The sequence below is a fragment of the Heterodontus francisci genome, chromosome 47 (genome assembly GCF_036365525.1).
Source record: "Heterodontus francisci isolate sHetFra1 chromosome 47, sHetFra1.hap1, whole genome shotgun sequence".
NCBI classification, from domain to species: domain Eukaryota; kingdom Metazoa; phylum Chordata; class Chondrichthyes; order Heterodontiformes; family Heterodontidae; genus Heterodontus; species Heterodontus francisci.
In genome coordinates, this window is record NC_090417.1 from 9,532,096 (window position 1) to 9,549,414 (window position 17,319).

General features: G+C 42.0%; 1 protein-coding gene across 11 annotated transcripts in view; it reads left to right on the forward strand.

Annotated features, from left to right (window-relative positions):
* Positions 1–860: 860 nt before the first annotated feature.
* cdca2 (cell division cycle associated 2) overlaps positions 861–17,319 on the forward strand; it is a 162,128-nt gene continuing 145,669 nt past the window's right edge. For 9 of the 11 annotated variants that reach the window (XR_010971165.1, XR_010971162.1, XR_010971163.1 and 6 more), the window contains exons 1-6: positions 861–965; positions 1,864–1,961; positions 6,055–6,136; positions 11,125–11,237; positions 11,848–11,908; positions 13,608–13,671. Coding sequence is in view for 7 of the 11 variants with exons in the window: in XM_068023475.1 (XP_067879576.1) it covers positions 951–965; positions 1,864–1,961; positions 6,055–6,136; positions 11,125–11,237; positions 11,848–11,908; positions 13,608–13,671 (433 nt within the window). In the remaining 4 variants the exon portion in view is untranslated. Of the gene's footprint in view, positions 966–1,863; positions 1,976–6,051; positions 6,137–11,124; positions 11,238–11,847; positions 11,909–13,607; positions 13,672–17,319 lie in introns of those variants that run through there. The other 2 variants (XM_068023477.1, XM_068023479.1) reach the window with 2 other exon arrangements.

The following is a 17,319-nucleotide window of genomic DNA, read 5'->3' on the forward strand; positions in this document are numbered from 1 at the left end:
AGGGAGTGTGGTACCATATGCCCCATGGTTGGATGTTAACAAAAATCCCAGGGCACTAGTCTATTTGGAGAAGAGCAGAGAACTCCTTGTATCCTGGCAAATATTTATCCCTGTTGTTTGTGTGTAAATTGGCTGCTGTGTTTCCTGCATGACAACAATGACGACACTTCTGAAGTATTTAATTTGGTCTCACGCACTTTGGGACATCTCAAAGTGATGAAATGCAAGTCTTTCTGTTTGGAGCAGAATCTTCCTTTGATGTCGAGAGGTTATGACACCGTGTGCTGGCATTCAATTCAGTTTCTTTACAGAAATACACCATACTTGACCCCGGACCATATTAACCAGGGGCTGTTCAGGGAGCTGTGGAAGATCCCATGCTTTTATTTGAAGTGCTTGAGAGTTCATTTGGCAAATATGTATCTCTGAACGAATGCCAGTGAGAAGAAAAATGGAAAATTTGTGTCAGTGATGTCTGTGGGATCTTGCTGTGTGACGATTGGCTGCTGCGTCCACATACATCACAAGGGTCAGCACACTTTGAGACGGTGAGACACTTGTTGAAAAAAAAATCGCCATTCGATGTGATTTAAGGAGGGACAAATGAAGGTCCTGGTCCGCCGTGAAGTGGCCACTTTTAAACGCCATTGTGGAGCTATTTCTTTGCCAGCCGCTCGCGGCTGAGAGAAGACGCCGCACCCGCGCCAGCCCGAACTTCAAATCCAAGCACGTGAGCACACCGCCAACCGTCACTTCAAGCCCCTCTCGGATTGGACGGAGCCGCCGCCGCGTGACCTCCGTGCTTGGTTATCATTGGACCGTTTCAAATCTTGCGTGTCGCCTCCCAATATTTTTCTTCAAACAAAAAAGCTTTGATAAATCCAACATTCTTATCGGAACAGGTTCATAGCGAGTTTCTTCTAGGAGGAGAGAGGGTTTTCAGTCAAGGAATGGCTGACCGGACGGTGGGTGTCTTCTGCTCTTGGAGAAGCGGTTTTAACTGTCTGGCTCTTTTGTTTTTGGTGTCTGATAAAGTTTCATTCGTTTTGGCGTGTTGGGGAGGGAAGTGCAGTCTTTGGCCGAAAGGGGTGGGTGAGGTGGATGTTTACATTCCACTGAGCCATTTAGAGCTATAATATCCCAGGACTTTGTGGTTGCTCCCTGGGCTTCACCTCCATCCACTCGCTGCTGTGATGCACCTTGAAGCTGAATAGCTCATGTCGCCCATTACAAGGGGCAACGTGAGCCACTTGGGGAGCGGTTCCCAAATAGTACCCACTACTTGTGGACTCCTGAGCCATTATAAGGTCCAGATTTCGGGAGATGGGACACGTGGAAGAAAGCAACGCCCCCATGTTTATATATTGTCTTTCACGACCTTGGGATGTCCCTAAGCGCTTTGCACCGAATTTGGAAGTGCAGGTGCGGTTGTAATGTAACGGCAGCGAATGTATGCTTAGCAAGGTTCCCATGGACAGTACTTGGATCGTGAGGAGAATAATCCCTTCTTGTAGTGTTGATTGATGGATAAATGTTCATCAGTTCACCGGGGAGAGCTCCACAACGCTTCGTCAGTCATACCACGAGAGAGCAGATAGTTCTCAAAGACTTTCTCAATACTTCATTGATGTAACCGCAGATTTTTTGCTCAAGTTTCTGGAGTGAGACTCGAACTCCAAATCTTCTGACGCACTGAGCCACAGACTAAAGTTCAGCATTTTGGCTATACAGGGGTTGTTAGTTAGGCATTGTGAAATCTGAACTGACAACTGTTGAGAGTATCTATTGGCATTGCAAAGACTACGATTTACAACTGCTAACTGCTCACTTTGATATCGTTATTTGTCTCCTCCTTGTTTTCAGACGAAGGTGAATGTTGATCATAGTGGGGGTTTAACTTGGGTTGGAAATGGTGAAGATGGATCTCCCAGTTCATTGGACTCGAGGGCATTGTTTGGAAGGTTTGTACATTTTGGTAAGATGATTTAAAAAGCAAGTATTTGTAAATGGTTATGCTGGAGAGTATGTTTCAAATGGAGTAAGACAAATCTGGGACATCATTAATAATAGAATTGTAATGTTTAGTTTAGAGATACAGCACTGAAACAGGCCCTTCGGCCCACCGAGTCTGTGCCGACCATAAACCACCCATTTATACTAATCCTACACTAATCCCATATTCCTACCACATTCCCACCTGTCCCTATATTTCCCTACCACCTACCTATACTAGGGGCAATTTTTATAATGACCAATTTACCTATCAACCTGCAAGTCTTTTGGCTTGTGGGAGGAAACCGGAGCACCCGGAGGAAACCCACGCAGACACAGGGAGAACTTGCAAACTCCACACAGGCAGTACCCAGAATTGAACCCGGGTTGCTGGAGCTTTGCTGCTGCAGTGCTAACCACTGCGCCACTGTGCCGCCCCTAATGTACTATGTTTATTTAAGAAAACATTCTTCCCATCTCCCCTCTGATTCTTTTCCCAATAATCTATGCCCTGATTAGTGACCATCCTGCCAGTAGAAACTTTTTTTTCCCCCTATTTACTTGTCCAATCTCTTGATGATTTTGAACACCAAATAACTGTCACCTTGTGCTTTTTTTGTCTCGGGCTAACAATCCCAGCTTCTGTAATCTCTTGTCCATTATAACATGCGAGGAGGTCCACTTTGCATCTTCTCCAAGGCCTTGACATTCTTAAAGTGTATTGCCCAGAATTAGATATAAAAACTCCAGTTCAGGCATGACCTGTGATCTGTTTATAAAAAAAAAAATTTTAAACAGCCTATCCACTTAAAATGATTTGTGTATGTGGAGTCTCAGGTCTCATCAGTGATATACCCTCCTGAAAATTGTACCATGTAGTTAATAATGGCAATCCTCGTTGGTCCTACAAGATACACAGCTTCATACTTCTCTGCATTAAATTTCATCTGCCCATGTGGCTGTCTATTTCACCAGTCTGTGTCTTCTTAAAGTCTGCTGTTATTCTCTTCACTGTTGACTACGTTTCCAAAATTGTTCGTTCTGCAAACTTTGAAATTATGGCTTCTGTATCCAAGTCCCGGGCTGGGTATATATAAATCAGCAGTGATCTGAATACCGGCCCCAAAGGGCACAACTATATATTTGACTCCAGTCTGAGAAGTAATGGTTCATCAATTCTCTCTCTATTTGCCAATTTCATATCTGTATTGCCAATGTCCCTTTAATTTTTATGGGCTTCAATTTGGGTAAAAAGATTATGTGGCACTTTGAGAGTCCATACGCAAGCCATCAACTATAAATTCTGCAGGCATCTTCAGAAATTTTTCTGTTATTTCATTGAATTTAATTTAATGCAATGACACTAACAAAGCAAAGGAGTACTTTTACATTCATATAGCAACTTTCTCAACTTCAGAATGTCCCAAAGCTGTGTCCAGCCAGTCAAAAGCTTTTGCAGTGTTGTCACTGTTCTGGTAAAGCAAATATGACGGCCAATTTGTGCACAAAGAACCATGAGGTATGTGAATGGATATTATGATTTATGGCTGTTGATTGAGGGGTAAATATTGATTAGGACACTGAGAGAACTCTCCAGTTCTTGTTTTTTAAATAGTGCTGTGGAATCTTTTGCATTCATATCAGGGGGCACATGTGGTCTCAGTTTCATGTCTACTTCGAAAGATGGCATTGTTGATGATGCAGCACTCTGTCAGTACTGCACGGGAATATAAACCTGGATTATATTGCATTCATATACGGCTCACAGCTGAGAATTAAGCTCTTTATTTCAAGCAAAAGATGCTTTTACGCTGATCATTCTTGATCGCTATCCAAACAGAGCTGCTTGTGTACTTCTCTTCAGCTGTTACTTTCAGCTGTTGGCTGTTGCTTTTGGAGGCAATTTAGACTAAATATCAAGACCAGCTCCTTACCATGAATTTACTGAAACCTTCTGCCACGTGGAAAGGTTTGACATTTTTCTCAGTCTCTGGGGAGGCGGTGGCGTACTGGTATTGTCACTGGACTAGTAACCCAGAGACCCAGGTATTGCTCTGAGGACATGGGTTCAAATCCCACCACAGCAGAAGGTGGAATTTGAATTCAATTAATAAATCTGGAATTTAAAGCTAGTCTATTGATGGCCATGAAACCATTGTCGATTGGTGTAAAAACCCATCTGGTTGACTAATGTCCTTTAGGGAAGGAAATCTGCTGTCCTTAGCTGGTCTGGCCTACATGTGACTCCAGATCCACAGCAATGTGGTTTACTCTTGCATGCGCTCGAAATGGCCTAGCAAGCCACTCAGTTCAAGGGCAGTTAGAGATGGGCAATTAATGCTGGCTTGGCCTGCGACGCCCACATCCCATGAATGAATAGAAAAAATCAATGGTGCTGTCTGTTCACTGACCATTACAGTACTTATATTGTCATGTGTGGCTGGTGGAAGGAGATGCGTACATCTGCTGTTGCCTATACTTATGTGGTAGAAAAACATCGAAGCTGTTCCTTTTGTCTAATCTGTGCAAGCAAGTGGTGTGAATTTCCAGAACACTCTCAGCTGATGGTACTGACACACCTGTTCACAAGCCAACACTTGTTGATAGTTGGCAGGAAATATTTTGGATAGCGAGTAGCTGTTTGTCACAAGGGTGTTAAATAATGTCTAATATTTTGCCTTTTAAAGCCTCATGATTGTTGTGGAGTACCCCAATTTTTCCAGTTGTTGATTGAGGGAGTAGTGTTGGCCAGGATACTGGGAGAACTTAATGGTCTGAAAAGAAAATAATTTTAAGGATCACCAGAACCACTAGAACAGGCAGGTGGGGTCTCGGTTGAAAATATCATCTGAATAAGGTCTTTTAAGTCTTGAACATTTTAATGCTTCCAAACTAATATTAATGGGACCACTCGTGATTTTCTCCATTTGAAATAGATTTAATGAAATGTTCATTGCAAGTTCAAGGGCATTTAGGGATGGACAACAAATACTGGCCTTGTCAGTGATGCTCACATCCCATTAAAGAATAAAAAATGTACTTGCGCTTCAGCAATATACAGTGTATCTGTGTCTTAGTTGAAGTGACTGAATATAATCTCTTCAAGTTTGCTGATGATGCAAAGTAAGCTGTGAGGAGGATGCAAGGAGTCTGCAGAGGGATATAGATCGGTTGAGAGAGTGGACAAGAAGATGACAGATTCAGTATAATTTGGGGAAATGTGAAATTTTTCACTTGTTTAGGAAGACTAGAAAAGCAGATCTTTAAGCAAAGGTAAGAGAATTAACATGCAGGTGCAGCAAGCAACAACAAAACCAAATGGTATTTTAGCTTCTATTGGAAGGGTTTGGATTTTACAAGTAAGGAAGTGTTGCTGCAGTTATATAGCACGTCCGTGACGCCACACTTGGGGTACTGTGTACAGTTTTGGCCTCCTTATCTAATGAAGGATATACTTGCCTTGGAGGGAGTTGCAGCACAGGTTCACTTGCTGGGTTGAGAGGTCCTTGAAATGTATAAGATTCTGAGAGGGGAGATGCTGAGAGGCTGTTTTCATGGTCTGGAGAACGAGGAGTCACAGTTTGGGGGGAAATAAGGGTTAGCCATCTAGGACTGAAATGAGAAATTTATTCACTCGGATGGTTGTGAATCTTTGGCATTCTCTTCCGTCACAGGGCTGAGGATGCCCAGATGTTGAGTATATTCTAGACTGAGATTGATGGTCTAATGGTACAAGATATCACTTCCTTATCATTGCATTATACTGAGATTTCAATGATAAATTAGTGTATTTGGGGCTGGCAGGAAATTATTTTGTTCACCAGCTACTTTGGCTTTTAGTGAAGTTAGTTGATTCTCTCGTCCTTTCTTCTCCTGTCCAAGAAGCTGTTTCAGATTCAGCAGTGAACACTACCATTTAGCATTAACGTTTGTGAGAATGTCCAGTGATTTATGAAATGAGTTGTATTTGGGGTTCTTGGGAGTATTTACAATTCCCTCTCAATGTATTGTTTGCTGTAAGTGAATGTCTTTTGTAATTGGACACTTTTTTTCATTTTCAAGAAATTCAAAATTTGGCCTGAACACCATGGGCTCTGATGTGGCAAGAAATTACTGTCAATTGACAATGTGTAAATACAATGAAGTAAGTATTGTCCATGGTGGGTACGTTCATATTGTTTTGTCTGTGATATAGTTGGAGTGTCAGTTTGAGACTGTGCTGAATTGGAATTAAAGGCTTGCTCAGGTCAGGAAAAAACCCAACCTGAACCCGACCAAACCACATCGGACCCGGCCCGAGTCTGCATTTTTTCCTGAGCTGACCTGACTACCAGAATGTTCACTTTACCTTCCGACTCCCAATCTGCAGGAAGCTGCAGCATGAGCTTGATGACGTCATGGAGACGCTCACTGCGCCGACTTGAGAGTTTACCTTCTTGACGACCCAGACTCCCAGCTCAATTGGGCATTTCAACTTTTGACACTTACCAGCAGAGCAAAATGCAACTCTCGCTGTGCGTGTACAATCCGGACCTGACCTGACCTGACCCAAGCCGGACCCGGAAGAGCGACCCGACATGTTGTTTGGTCTGGTTTGGGTAGCAGGCCTTTAACTGGAATAACGCTTGTTTGATCTTTGTGCTTATTTCCAATACATAGAGTAGTTCTATTTACATTTCATTGTTTTATTCATTTACTTGATCACTGCAAAAGGTTGCTGTTAAATACAATGTTAGTTTATGTTTTTTGCTATGGCAACCTGGGCAAGATTACGTTTGTATTTACTAGATTGCTCGGTATTGACATACAGAGAAATGTAATTTAATGTAACATGAACATTTCACAAGTGTAGCTGTATACTTTGAAGAAACTCCCAACTTCCAAGGGTAATGCAGCAGTGCAGCCTTTTAAAATATTTGTCCTCCCACAATAAAGGAGGCAAAGCATACTTGAACTCGTATGTTATAAAGTGTGATCGAAGTGATGTCCGGCCAATATTGATCCCTCATTCAACATCAGAAGAACAGATGCTCTGGTCATGATCAGATTGCTGCTTGTGGGAGTTTGCTGTGTGCAAATTGGCTGCTGCATTTCGTACATTGCAATGGTGACTACGCTTCGAAAGTGCTTGATTGGCTGTAAAGCACTTTGAGATGTCGGGTGGTCGTGAAAAGCGCTGTATAAATGCAGGTCTTTATTTTCTTTTGATTTATTGGGACAGCCTTCTCCCCAGCACTACTTCATCATAGTGTAATATACAGGTCAAAATACTCTCACCAGAAATGATCCAAATTTGGAACAATTTAATCTAGAATTGTAGTGCTCAGTGTTAGCCACAGTTGAAGCGAACAGAATGTGAAATGTTAACACTCCCGCTATTACATGTTATTAAAATTGCGGCGCAGTGGTTAGCACTGCAGCCTCACAGCTCCAGCGACCCGGGTTCAATTCTGGGTATTGCCTGTGTGGAGTTTGCAAGTTCTCCCTGTGTCTGCGTGGGTTTCCTCCCACAGCCAAAAGACCTGCAGGTTGGTCAGTAAATTGGCCATTATAAATTGCCCCTAGTATAGGTAGGTGGTAGGGGAATATCGGGACAGGTGGGGATGTGGTCGGAATATGGGATCAGTGTAGGATTAGTATAAATGGGTGGTTAATGGTCGGCACAGACTCGGTGGGCCGAAGGGCCTGTTTCAGTGCTGTATCTCTAAATCAAAATCAAATCAAAATGCTGGTCAGCATGTGAAAATTCCCTTGGGTTGGAGTTTGTGATGAATATCCATTCAAAGTCATTAGTGAGAAAAGCAGTTAGATATTTCATTGTGCAGCAAGATGAGTATGAATGCTTTGCCACAGAGCAGTTGTAACAGAGACCAATGCATCTCGAGGTAAAAGTTGATAAATATTCAAAAGCAGAGAAAGATTCGGTGGGCTTATTTTGCGGGGGGTGGGGGAAGGAGGAGAGTGAGAGCAGTATTGGGGTACCCGTTTCATGAGCTGGCACCGAGGTACGTGTTTCTTTTAATCCTGTTGTATTTATGGGTGCTGCATCATTTAAAATAAACCGGTTGATATCTCAGTTTAGCATGTTGACCAAAATGTGTCATGTATACTGATGGTTGGAGCTTGATTTAAAAGCAGGTGTCATAGAGTTGCACAGCACAGAAACCGGTCCTTCGGCCCATCGTGTTCGTGCCGGCCATCAAGCACGAAACTACTCGAATCCCATTTTCCAACACTTGGCCCGTAGCCTTGTATGCTATGGCGTTTCAAATGCTTATCTAAATACTACTTAAATGTTGTGAGGGTTCCTCCCTCTACCACCCCTTCAGGCAGTGTGTTCCAGATTCCAACCACCCTCTGGGTGAAAAAATGTTTCCTCAAATCCCCTCTGAACCTCCTGCCCCTTACCTTAAATCTATGCCCCCTGGTTATTGACCCCTCTGCTAAGGGAAAAAGTCTCTTCCCATTTAACCTGTCAATGCCCCTCATAATTTTGTATACCTCAATCAGGTCCCCCCTCAGCCTTCTCTGCTCTAAGGAAAACAACCTGAGCCTATCCAGTCTCTCTGCTTAGCTGAAATGCTCCAGCCCAGGCAACATCCGGTGAATCTCCTCTGCACCCTCTCCAGTGCAATCACATCCTTCCAATAGTGTGGTGCCCAAAAATGTACACAGTGCTCCAGCTGTGGCCTAACTAGCGTTTTATACAGCTCCATCATAACCTCTCCGCTCTTATATTCTATGCCTCGGCTAATAAAGGCAAGTATCCATCTGCCTTCCTAACCACCTTATCTCCCTGTGCTGCTGCCTTCAATGATCTATGGACAAGTACACCAAGATCCCTCTGACCCTCTGTACTTCCTCGGGTCATAACATCCATTGTATATTCCCTTGCCTTGTTAGTCCTCTCAAAATGTATCACCTCACACTTCTCGGGACTAAATTCCATTTGCCACTGCTCTGCCCATTTTACCAGCCCATCTATATCGTCCTGTAATCTAAGGCTTTCTTCCTCACTATTTACAATACGACCAGTTTTCGTGTCTTGTCCAAATCATTCATGTACACTACAAACAGCAAGGGTCCCAGCACCAATCCCTGTGTTATCCCACTGCTCACAGGTTTCCACACGCAAAAACAACCCTCGACCATCACCCTCTGCCTCCTGCCACGAAGCCAATTTTGGATCCAAATTGCCCATGGGCTCTTACTTTCTTGACCAGTCTCCCATGCAGGACCTTATCGAAAGCCTGACTGAAGTCCATGTAGACTACATCAACTGCTTTACCCTCATCAAACATATAATCACCGCCTAGTTAGTTAGTTAGTTAGTTAGTTAGTTAGTTAGTTAGACATGATCTCCCCCTGACAAAGCCACGCTGACGATCTCTGATTTATCCTTGCCTGTCAAAGTGGAGATTAATCCTGTCCCTCAGAATTTTTCCCAATATTTTCCCAACCACTGATGGTTGACTCACCAGCCTGTAATTGACTGGTTTATCCCTGCTACCCTTGAATAATGGCACCACATTCTCTGTCCTCCAGTCCTCTGGCACCTCTCCTGTGGCCAGAGAGGATTTGAAAATTTGTGTCAGAGCCGCTGCAAACTCCTCCCTTGACTTACATAACAGCCGAGGATACATCTCATCTGGGCCTGGGGGCTTATCCAGTTTAAAGCCTGCGAAAACAGCCAATACTTCCTCCTTTTCGATGCTAATATCTTCAAGTATATCACAATCCCCCTCCCTGATCTCGACACTTACATCGTCCTTCTCCATATTAAACACCGATTTAAAAAGTAATAATTTAAAACCTCGCCTATGTCTTCCTGCTCCACACACATTGTTACTTTGGTCCCTCATGGGCCCCACTCCTTCCCTGGTTATACTCTTGCGCTTAATATACTTCGAAAACACCTTAGGATTCTCCTTTATCTTGCCCGCCAGTGTTTTTTCAGATCACCTCTTCGATTTCCTAATTACTTTTTTTTTTAGTACCCCCCCCCCCGCAACCCACACACACTTTCTATACTCCTCCAGTGTCTTTGCTGTTTTCAGCGCTCCAAATCCGCCATAAGCCTCTTTTTTTTTTTTCCTGATCCAATCCTCTATATCCCCTGACATCCAGGGTTCCTTGTACTTGTTGGTCCTACCCTTCACCTTTTAACTGGTACATGTTGGCTCTGAACCCTCAGTATTTCCTCTTTGACTCCCCTTGTTCTGATGTAGACTTTCCTACAAGTAGCTGCTTCCAGTCCACTCTGGCCAGATCTTGTGTTTTACAATAGGTTATACAGCTGTTATATAGTGCAGGTATTAAAATGCAGGAAACCATATTTCTGAGAGGGTTGAGCACAATCCTGGCAATTTGCTCAGATTTAACTTGATTTTTCAACAGCATTCAGTCGGAAAGGAACATGTCTTTTTAATCCCCAGACTTTGTATTTAATGTCATTCAAGTAATGAGGATGTGTATTTAGGGATGTTAACATTATTTTCCTGCAGTGAGCACCTAAAATATAACTGGCAACTTTTCTTCCTGATGGAGCATGAATGCTAAGTTTTTGTTTGGCCCATAATAACATAAAATAACGATGAAAAAAGATCACTTGGTTGCCAGGTTCATGACCTCAAATTTGATCCTTCGGATTCCCTGGATCCAGCTAAGTAATGCAGTTTAACTTTTGATGGCTCACTTTTGCTTGGCATCTACTTGGTAACTTTGGAAGAAGAAGCTCACTGCGTTGACTACTATCAGGAGATGTGCTGCCTCCTATCACTCTAAGTAGCATTTTGCAATAAGCTTGACTGCTCCATGAACAGAAGATGCATTATAAGAAGCATCAGTAACACCAATATAAAAAGAAGAAATGCTGGAAATATTCAAGTCTGGCAGCCTCTGTGGAGAGAGAAGCAGACTTAACATTTCAGGTCAGTGACCCTTTAACAGAACCCTACAGTAATACTCCTTCTCTTGATATTTACTGGGAGACGTTTGATGCAGGTAATAATACAACAGAATACCCTTTCGAACAAATGGATGTTTGGGGCTTTAAATGATGTTCAAGTTGATAGCAAGTTCTATTGAAATGGAATTAAATCTTTGACTTGAGCAATATTTCAATCTTTTCAGGTGATTTTAAAAAGTCAAAATTTTGCTTCACCTGCTTCGTTAAATGGAAATTTTGTATCTGATGGAAACTTGTTGAAACCGTGTGATATGACCATTTTTAATGATTCTGTCAGGTAATTTCACACCATATTCTTTGTTAATCCATGCTGATTCTTGATGTTGTTCACAGATATCAATTACAGGTAGTGGCTTCATTTGGCTCTCAGTGAAGCTATTGCCCAGTCATAAGTCATAACATACAGGGTAATTCCTAAATTCAGTTTCTCTTCCCTGATTAACTGACAATAAGCTGCTGTCATAACCGGGATGCTACAATTGGCTTCTGTGCTGTGGTAGCCAGGAGAAAAACCAAGAAAGTTGCTCTTGATGCCTCCCTGTGAGGCAAAGTGTGTGGATGTCCAGTGATGGCAGAATTTGGCTCAGCTGTGATGCCCTCTGTGATTTGAACAGGCTGCCAAAACTTGCAGGCTCACATTCATGAAGAGTGGCCAGTTGGGTGAACCATCTGTGGAACTGTAAATTTCTCATGTTCGGTAGTTTATGACCATTGACAGACGTTTTGGTCCAAAGCCATGCAACGCATTGATGTCAATGAAGCTGCAAAAAGTGAAGTGAAAAATTGACACACGAGTAGAAAAGGGCTGTCAATATTTTAAGAATTAATGTTAGTGATTTGTTTTAATTTATTATGACTTGTACGTATCTTTGTGACTTAATCCATAGGTTTGAGAACCAGGACTCAGAAACCATCACTTCATTGTTTGTCAAGGATGTAGCAGCACAGGTATGTCATTTAATATTTTCCAATCATCCTTTATTGTATGTAAGATTTGAAATTGGTTGACTGTACCGCATTCATGGGATTAAGCTATGCGCACCAGAAGATGTCCAGTTCGATGACTGTTGCATGCTGAGCCAGCTGATCTCAGCCAGGGCACCAGATGGGATGCGACAATGATTTTTAAGCACCAAGGCCAGGAAGAGGAAAATAGATTGCTCATTGATCGCTGTCCACTCATAAATTCTGAAAAATTTGTATGTGGGATATCGGATTAGGTCAGGTTTGGACTTAACTGTGATTATCACTGCTCAAGCAGCCTGGTGATATTCACTGGGTGCTAAATGAGGAAGTACATAGAAGTTATGTTTAGAGGTAGTTGACGTCTAGTTACATTTCAAATCTTGATAATATTTTGAAACTCTTGTGCAGTGAACCTTGAAAATTAATATACCAGCAGTCATGAAAACCTTTATGGACTAGGTGATTTAAAAATGCCCTGTGGACCTTTGCCATCCTGCGGAATGTGACCTCGTGCCCAATGATTAGAGGGACCAATAATTACTGTCGTTTGGACTCGCCCAGCTTTTAACTTCAAGCAGCTCTAAAGCAGCATGATAGTCCCTCGGCACAAACATGGACAAAAAATACTTGTAAGACATTTTCTAACGAGCAAGTTGTGCGCAGGCTGTCGTTGAAGGTAGATTAGCACTGGGTGTCCAATGATCCTTTTCCTTCAGAGCCACCCTGCACCGTCGCCAAGCCCCAAAGCTGAATTATAAATAGATAGATCCTACCCTTTGTGAAATATGCCTCTCCCTTGTTTATTTGTGTCTCTCTTTTTTTTTAACTCTTTCAATCTGGCTGTAATTATCTTCTGCCTTTTTTCTTGAATATACCTCTACTGCTTGGAGCTCACGACTGATTCCACGTCCTGTATCTTGTGGCTAAGATTTTCTATGAAACTGCAGTTTTGTGAATCATTTGAGCTAACTCCCCTCTCTCAAGTATTGTTAATGTTAAGATACTTCTTTGTTTGGAATAGAGTTATGACATTGACTTGGAGATGTTGTTAAGAAGTGATGTTCCTTTCGAGATCATGTTGTCTGCTGTTCCCAAGAACAATCTCCTGGAATGCTTTCAGTGTATTTCAGTGCCATTTGAGTGAATGGTGCACTGCCCCAATGGATTTTATTTTAGTAATATGCACATAAATGTATAATACAATGCTTTCCATCTCAGGTACTCGTGTCAGCATTTCTGCCGAAAGTGAAGCTTTGTGCTGCATTTAACATTCTAAATTTAACAGTGCTCCATACGACAGTTCCATTTCCCAAACAAGCCATTAAGAGCGAGATTTTCAATTTAGTGTTTGGGTGGAATTTAGGCACGTTTTGCTCTGCTTAATCAAAATTGCTTCATTACTTTTGCACAAGGCCCTTGTGACCAATAGACAGCGTGATCTGCATGTGATAAATTGAGCTACATTTGGATTTGATAAAAATTGAGGGTCTAACCAACTGGACCACTCAAGTTCCCCGCTTTGAATTGTTTATTGTGCTTTTACAGGTATAATTAGGCTGGAAGATGAAATGGCTGTAAAAACCCAACATTGATACTACTTGTATTCGATTGAGACATCAGGTTGTCAACATGCTGAATTTTTGTTTTGGAGTCTATTTTTACGCCTGAATTCCTATTACAGGAGGATCTCGAGTTGCAAGTGTCTCAATCCAAGAATAAAAGAAGGGCAAGAAGGAATGTACCTGGTAAATAAATTACGTTTCTTTTACACATTAAAAAATGCTTGGATTTATACAGTCCCTTGTCAAGTTTCTAGTGCAGTGCATTACTTTGTATCGTAGTCACTTAAGTGGGCAAATGTGATGAAATTAAGAAGCATTAAATCTGTTTGTTGCTGGTGTTGGTTGAAGTAGGACAGTTTGCCAGAATAATGTTGTATATTTACTGTCACTGCTACAGGGAGTTGAGGCATATATTGTATCATTATATCTGAAGAAGTGCATCTCTGTAATTTTAAATTTCCTCAGTACTGCACTGCAGTGGCAGTCTAGATTGTGGGCACAGTCCTGCCATTTCGACAAGATAACTTCAAGTAGATGTTTTGAAGTTGAGCAATATTGTTATGAAGGCTGGACTTTGTAGTTGTTCTAAAAATTGATTTTTCAAAGTTTAAGATGGAGTTCAGAAGGTCAGGTGACCTCAAATCCACTCTGCTGAAGGGCAAGACAGAAATCTTGGTTACCAGGACCACAGACAACACCGATCCAAGACTTTTTGAAAACAAGAGACTGTATGGTTAACACTTGAAGAACAATGGCTTTCACAATCACAGACTTGTGGGTCGTAAGCAAGGAACCAGTGATTCTGAGGTCATACATGTACCAGGCTGCTGTTAATAGCTGCCAACAGTGGAAGGCCCAGGTGGCTCTGTGAAACCAGACTTTTGTACTTGGCATATTGGAACAGGACAATAAGCTATTGACTTTAGAGTCAAGATAAATTCAACAGATTTTCTGAAGGTGGCAGGTTGAAAGAAAGGAAACAAGCATTTGGGCTGATAGTCGTTTAGTTATGTTGCTAAACAAGTAAAGGGCATTGTTTAAGTAAGGACTGAGAGAGGAGAGCTTGCTGGTACACAAGGTTGGGTTTGCAGACGTATGTAATGTTGCGTTCTGTGAAGAAACCAACGACAAAGAAAAGGATCTGTGTGTGGATTGATTCTTCACCATTTGGCTTGAATCCATTGTTGTGATCCTGGTAGTTTTTTTCTTTCGGGAAATATGTGGTGTGTTTTTAAGACAGCAAAGTATCAGTACTGCTTTAAGAATAAGTAGGTCTCAGGAGTCAGAGAAGGGGCATTCCCGTTGCCACTGGGACTGAGCATTGAGGTACATTTGCTAAAATTTCATTTTGAACTGGATTGTAGTGCAAACAGACTGTTCGAACAGGGGACACAGATGGACAGCTGGTGTTAGCACCTGAAAGAACTCTCAGCCATTTAAACTGAAGGAAGAGATTTTAGTCTGTTTAATTATTATATCTCAAAATTCTAAAAAAATGTCAAGCCAAAACCGAGATCTCTGATAGTTGAACTTCCCTTCCTTCAGTTTCAGATGGTTTCAGTGACCATCTTTTATCCCTCAAAAATTCTGAAGCCAAATTGATTCATTTGAGTGGCGTTTGCATGTCGTTGATTGTTGAAATTCGTCACTGGAGAAGGGAAGCATCACTTACTGCTGGATTTAGACTACGGACTGTTCTACTGTGGAACAAATCTTTTTTTTTACCTATCGGACGGCTGTGAGGACTTCGAGCAACATTGGACTGTAAATTTGCAAGGACTCCCATTTTTTTCTATTTGATATGTTGTTTATATCTTCGTAGTGTTTGAGAATTTGATTTTTCTAATTAAACACTTAATTTGTTTATTTAAAGAAGCCTGGTTTGGTTCGGCTCATTCAGGGGTTAATAGATGGTACAATTTGGCTGGGTTTTTTCTTTAATTTGCAAAGTTTTAAATGATGGGCGATCTGTGGAGGGATGGGATTGGATTAACAGTGTGTTTCTCCCACCACAGTCAGAATTGTGTATTTTGATTGGGGGCTTTGACCGGAACGGTCGGCCGTAACACCATGTTAGTTTGCTGCCTCAGCAGGCTGTCAGGCTGGCAATCAGTGGTTGCAGCCTCGAGAGAGAGGGGACATCCGCTTTCAGAAACCTGATATAGTGAAAGGCTGCGAAGACTGGAATCTGTTTTGAAAGTTGAACTTCACAGAGAAGTAAACGCCCAACAGTATCACCATGAACTGCTTTATTCATGGACATCCAGGTTAAAAGTGCTCGGAGAAGTGAGCGAAGAGGACAGAGATTTTTGAAAAGGTCAGGCAGATCCACCCATTGCAACTGGGAGGCATTTGGGACTTTTTACTGCGAAGATTTTGCCATCAAAGAGGACTGTGTAATGTCTAAGTGTGGTTTGAGGCTGTCAAGTATTGTACTAAGTAATGGAAACACCTTTGTTTGTAATTTGGGCTATTGGCTACTTATAAAATACTATTTAGTTTATGGGGAATTGTGATAGCCTTAAAAAGTGAAATCTTGTGCAATTCTAAATTGGTCTGGGTGTTCATATCTCTCTCATGAGGTCGTAACATCAGTTGGCACTTCAATTTTCAGTTCTGGGACGTGATGACTTAAGTCTAGGGGCAACTGGGTGGAACAATTCTTTTATCTTTGGGAATTGGATTAGAATCTGCACTCTTGAGTATGATGGAAGATTTTGTCATTCTCTGACTTTTCCCTTGCAAAAATGGCTTCCAGTTGGCAGTATGACGAAGCTGGGTGGGGAAATAAATTGCTCTGGTTCAGGGAGGAAGTTAACTAAAGCTGCTTGACTCCACCCTGCCTCAACTCCTCTGCAGTTGAAACCTTCACCCATGTCTTTGGCTCTTGACTTGACTATTCTGGTGCAGTGCTGGCCAGTCTCCCAGAAAGGACCCTTGAGGGGATCAAGAACTCTGCTGCCTGCGTCATTACTTGCAACGTCTCGTTGAACCATCACCCCTGTGCTTGCTGACTTGACAGTGACCCCTGGTTAAGGAACTCCTGTTTAAAATTTATCATCCTTGTTTTCAAATCCCTCCATGGCCTTTCTTTTCCCTATTTATGTGATCATCTCCAGCATCACAACCCTCTGAGATGTCAGTACTCCTGGCCTCTTGAGCATTGCTGATTTCAACGGCACCACCATTGACAGCTGAAGGCATGGCCACCAAGGTCCGAAGCTCTGAAATGCCCTTCCTAAACCTCTCTGCCTCACTACCCCTCTTTCCTGCTTTTTAAGATGCTTCTTTAAAATCTGCTTCTTTGCCCAAGCTATTGGTCATCTCCCTTAATCTCCTGAAGTACCTGGGTGTCATATAATTTTCTATAATGCCTCTGTGAAGTGCCTTTAATACATGAAAGACACTATATAAATTATCATGAGAAGTTTTGTATGTTGTCTGCTGCAACTTAAATGAGATGCATGAAGTCCAGGTTAATTGAAGATCTCCAACAGGTTTATTAACAGTTAACAAGTATATACAATGCAAAGCTATATCTTTAAAGGACTTGCCTCTTGGTGTTAGAGATAGTGAGAGTGGCATGTAGTCACATGACTGCATCCTGGTACTCTGCTCAAAGCAGACTAAGATTTTAAAGGGACATCACTGTCAAAGCCAATCACACACAATCCCCCTTTTTCCCAAAGTTATGTCTCGTATGCTAAAAGCAAAAACAGATAAAATTAGTTAACAGGGAAATTATTTACACAGGAATTTAGTATATGACCTTTACACGTACAGATGCTTAATAGGCAACCTGGGTATCGTTTTGGTGGTTTGACAACTTTT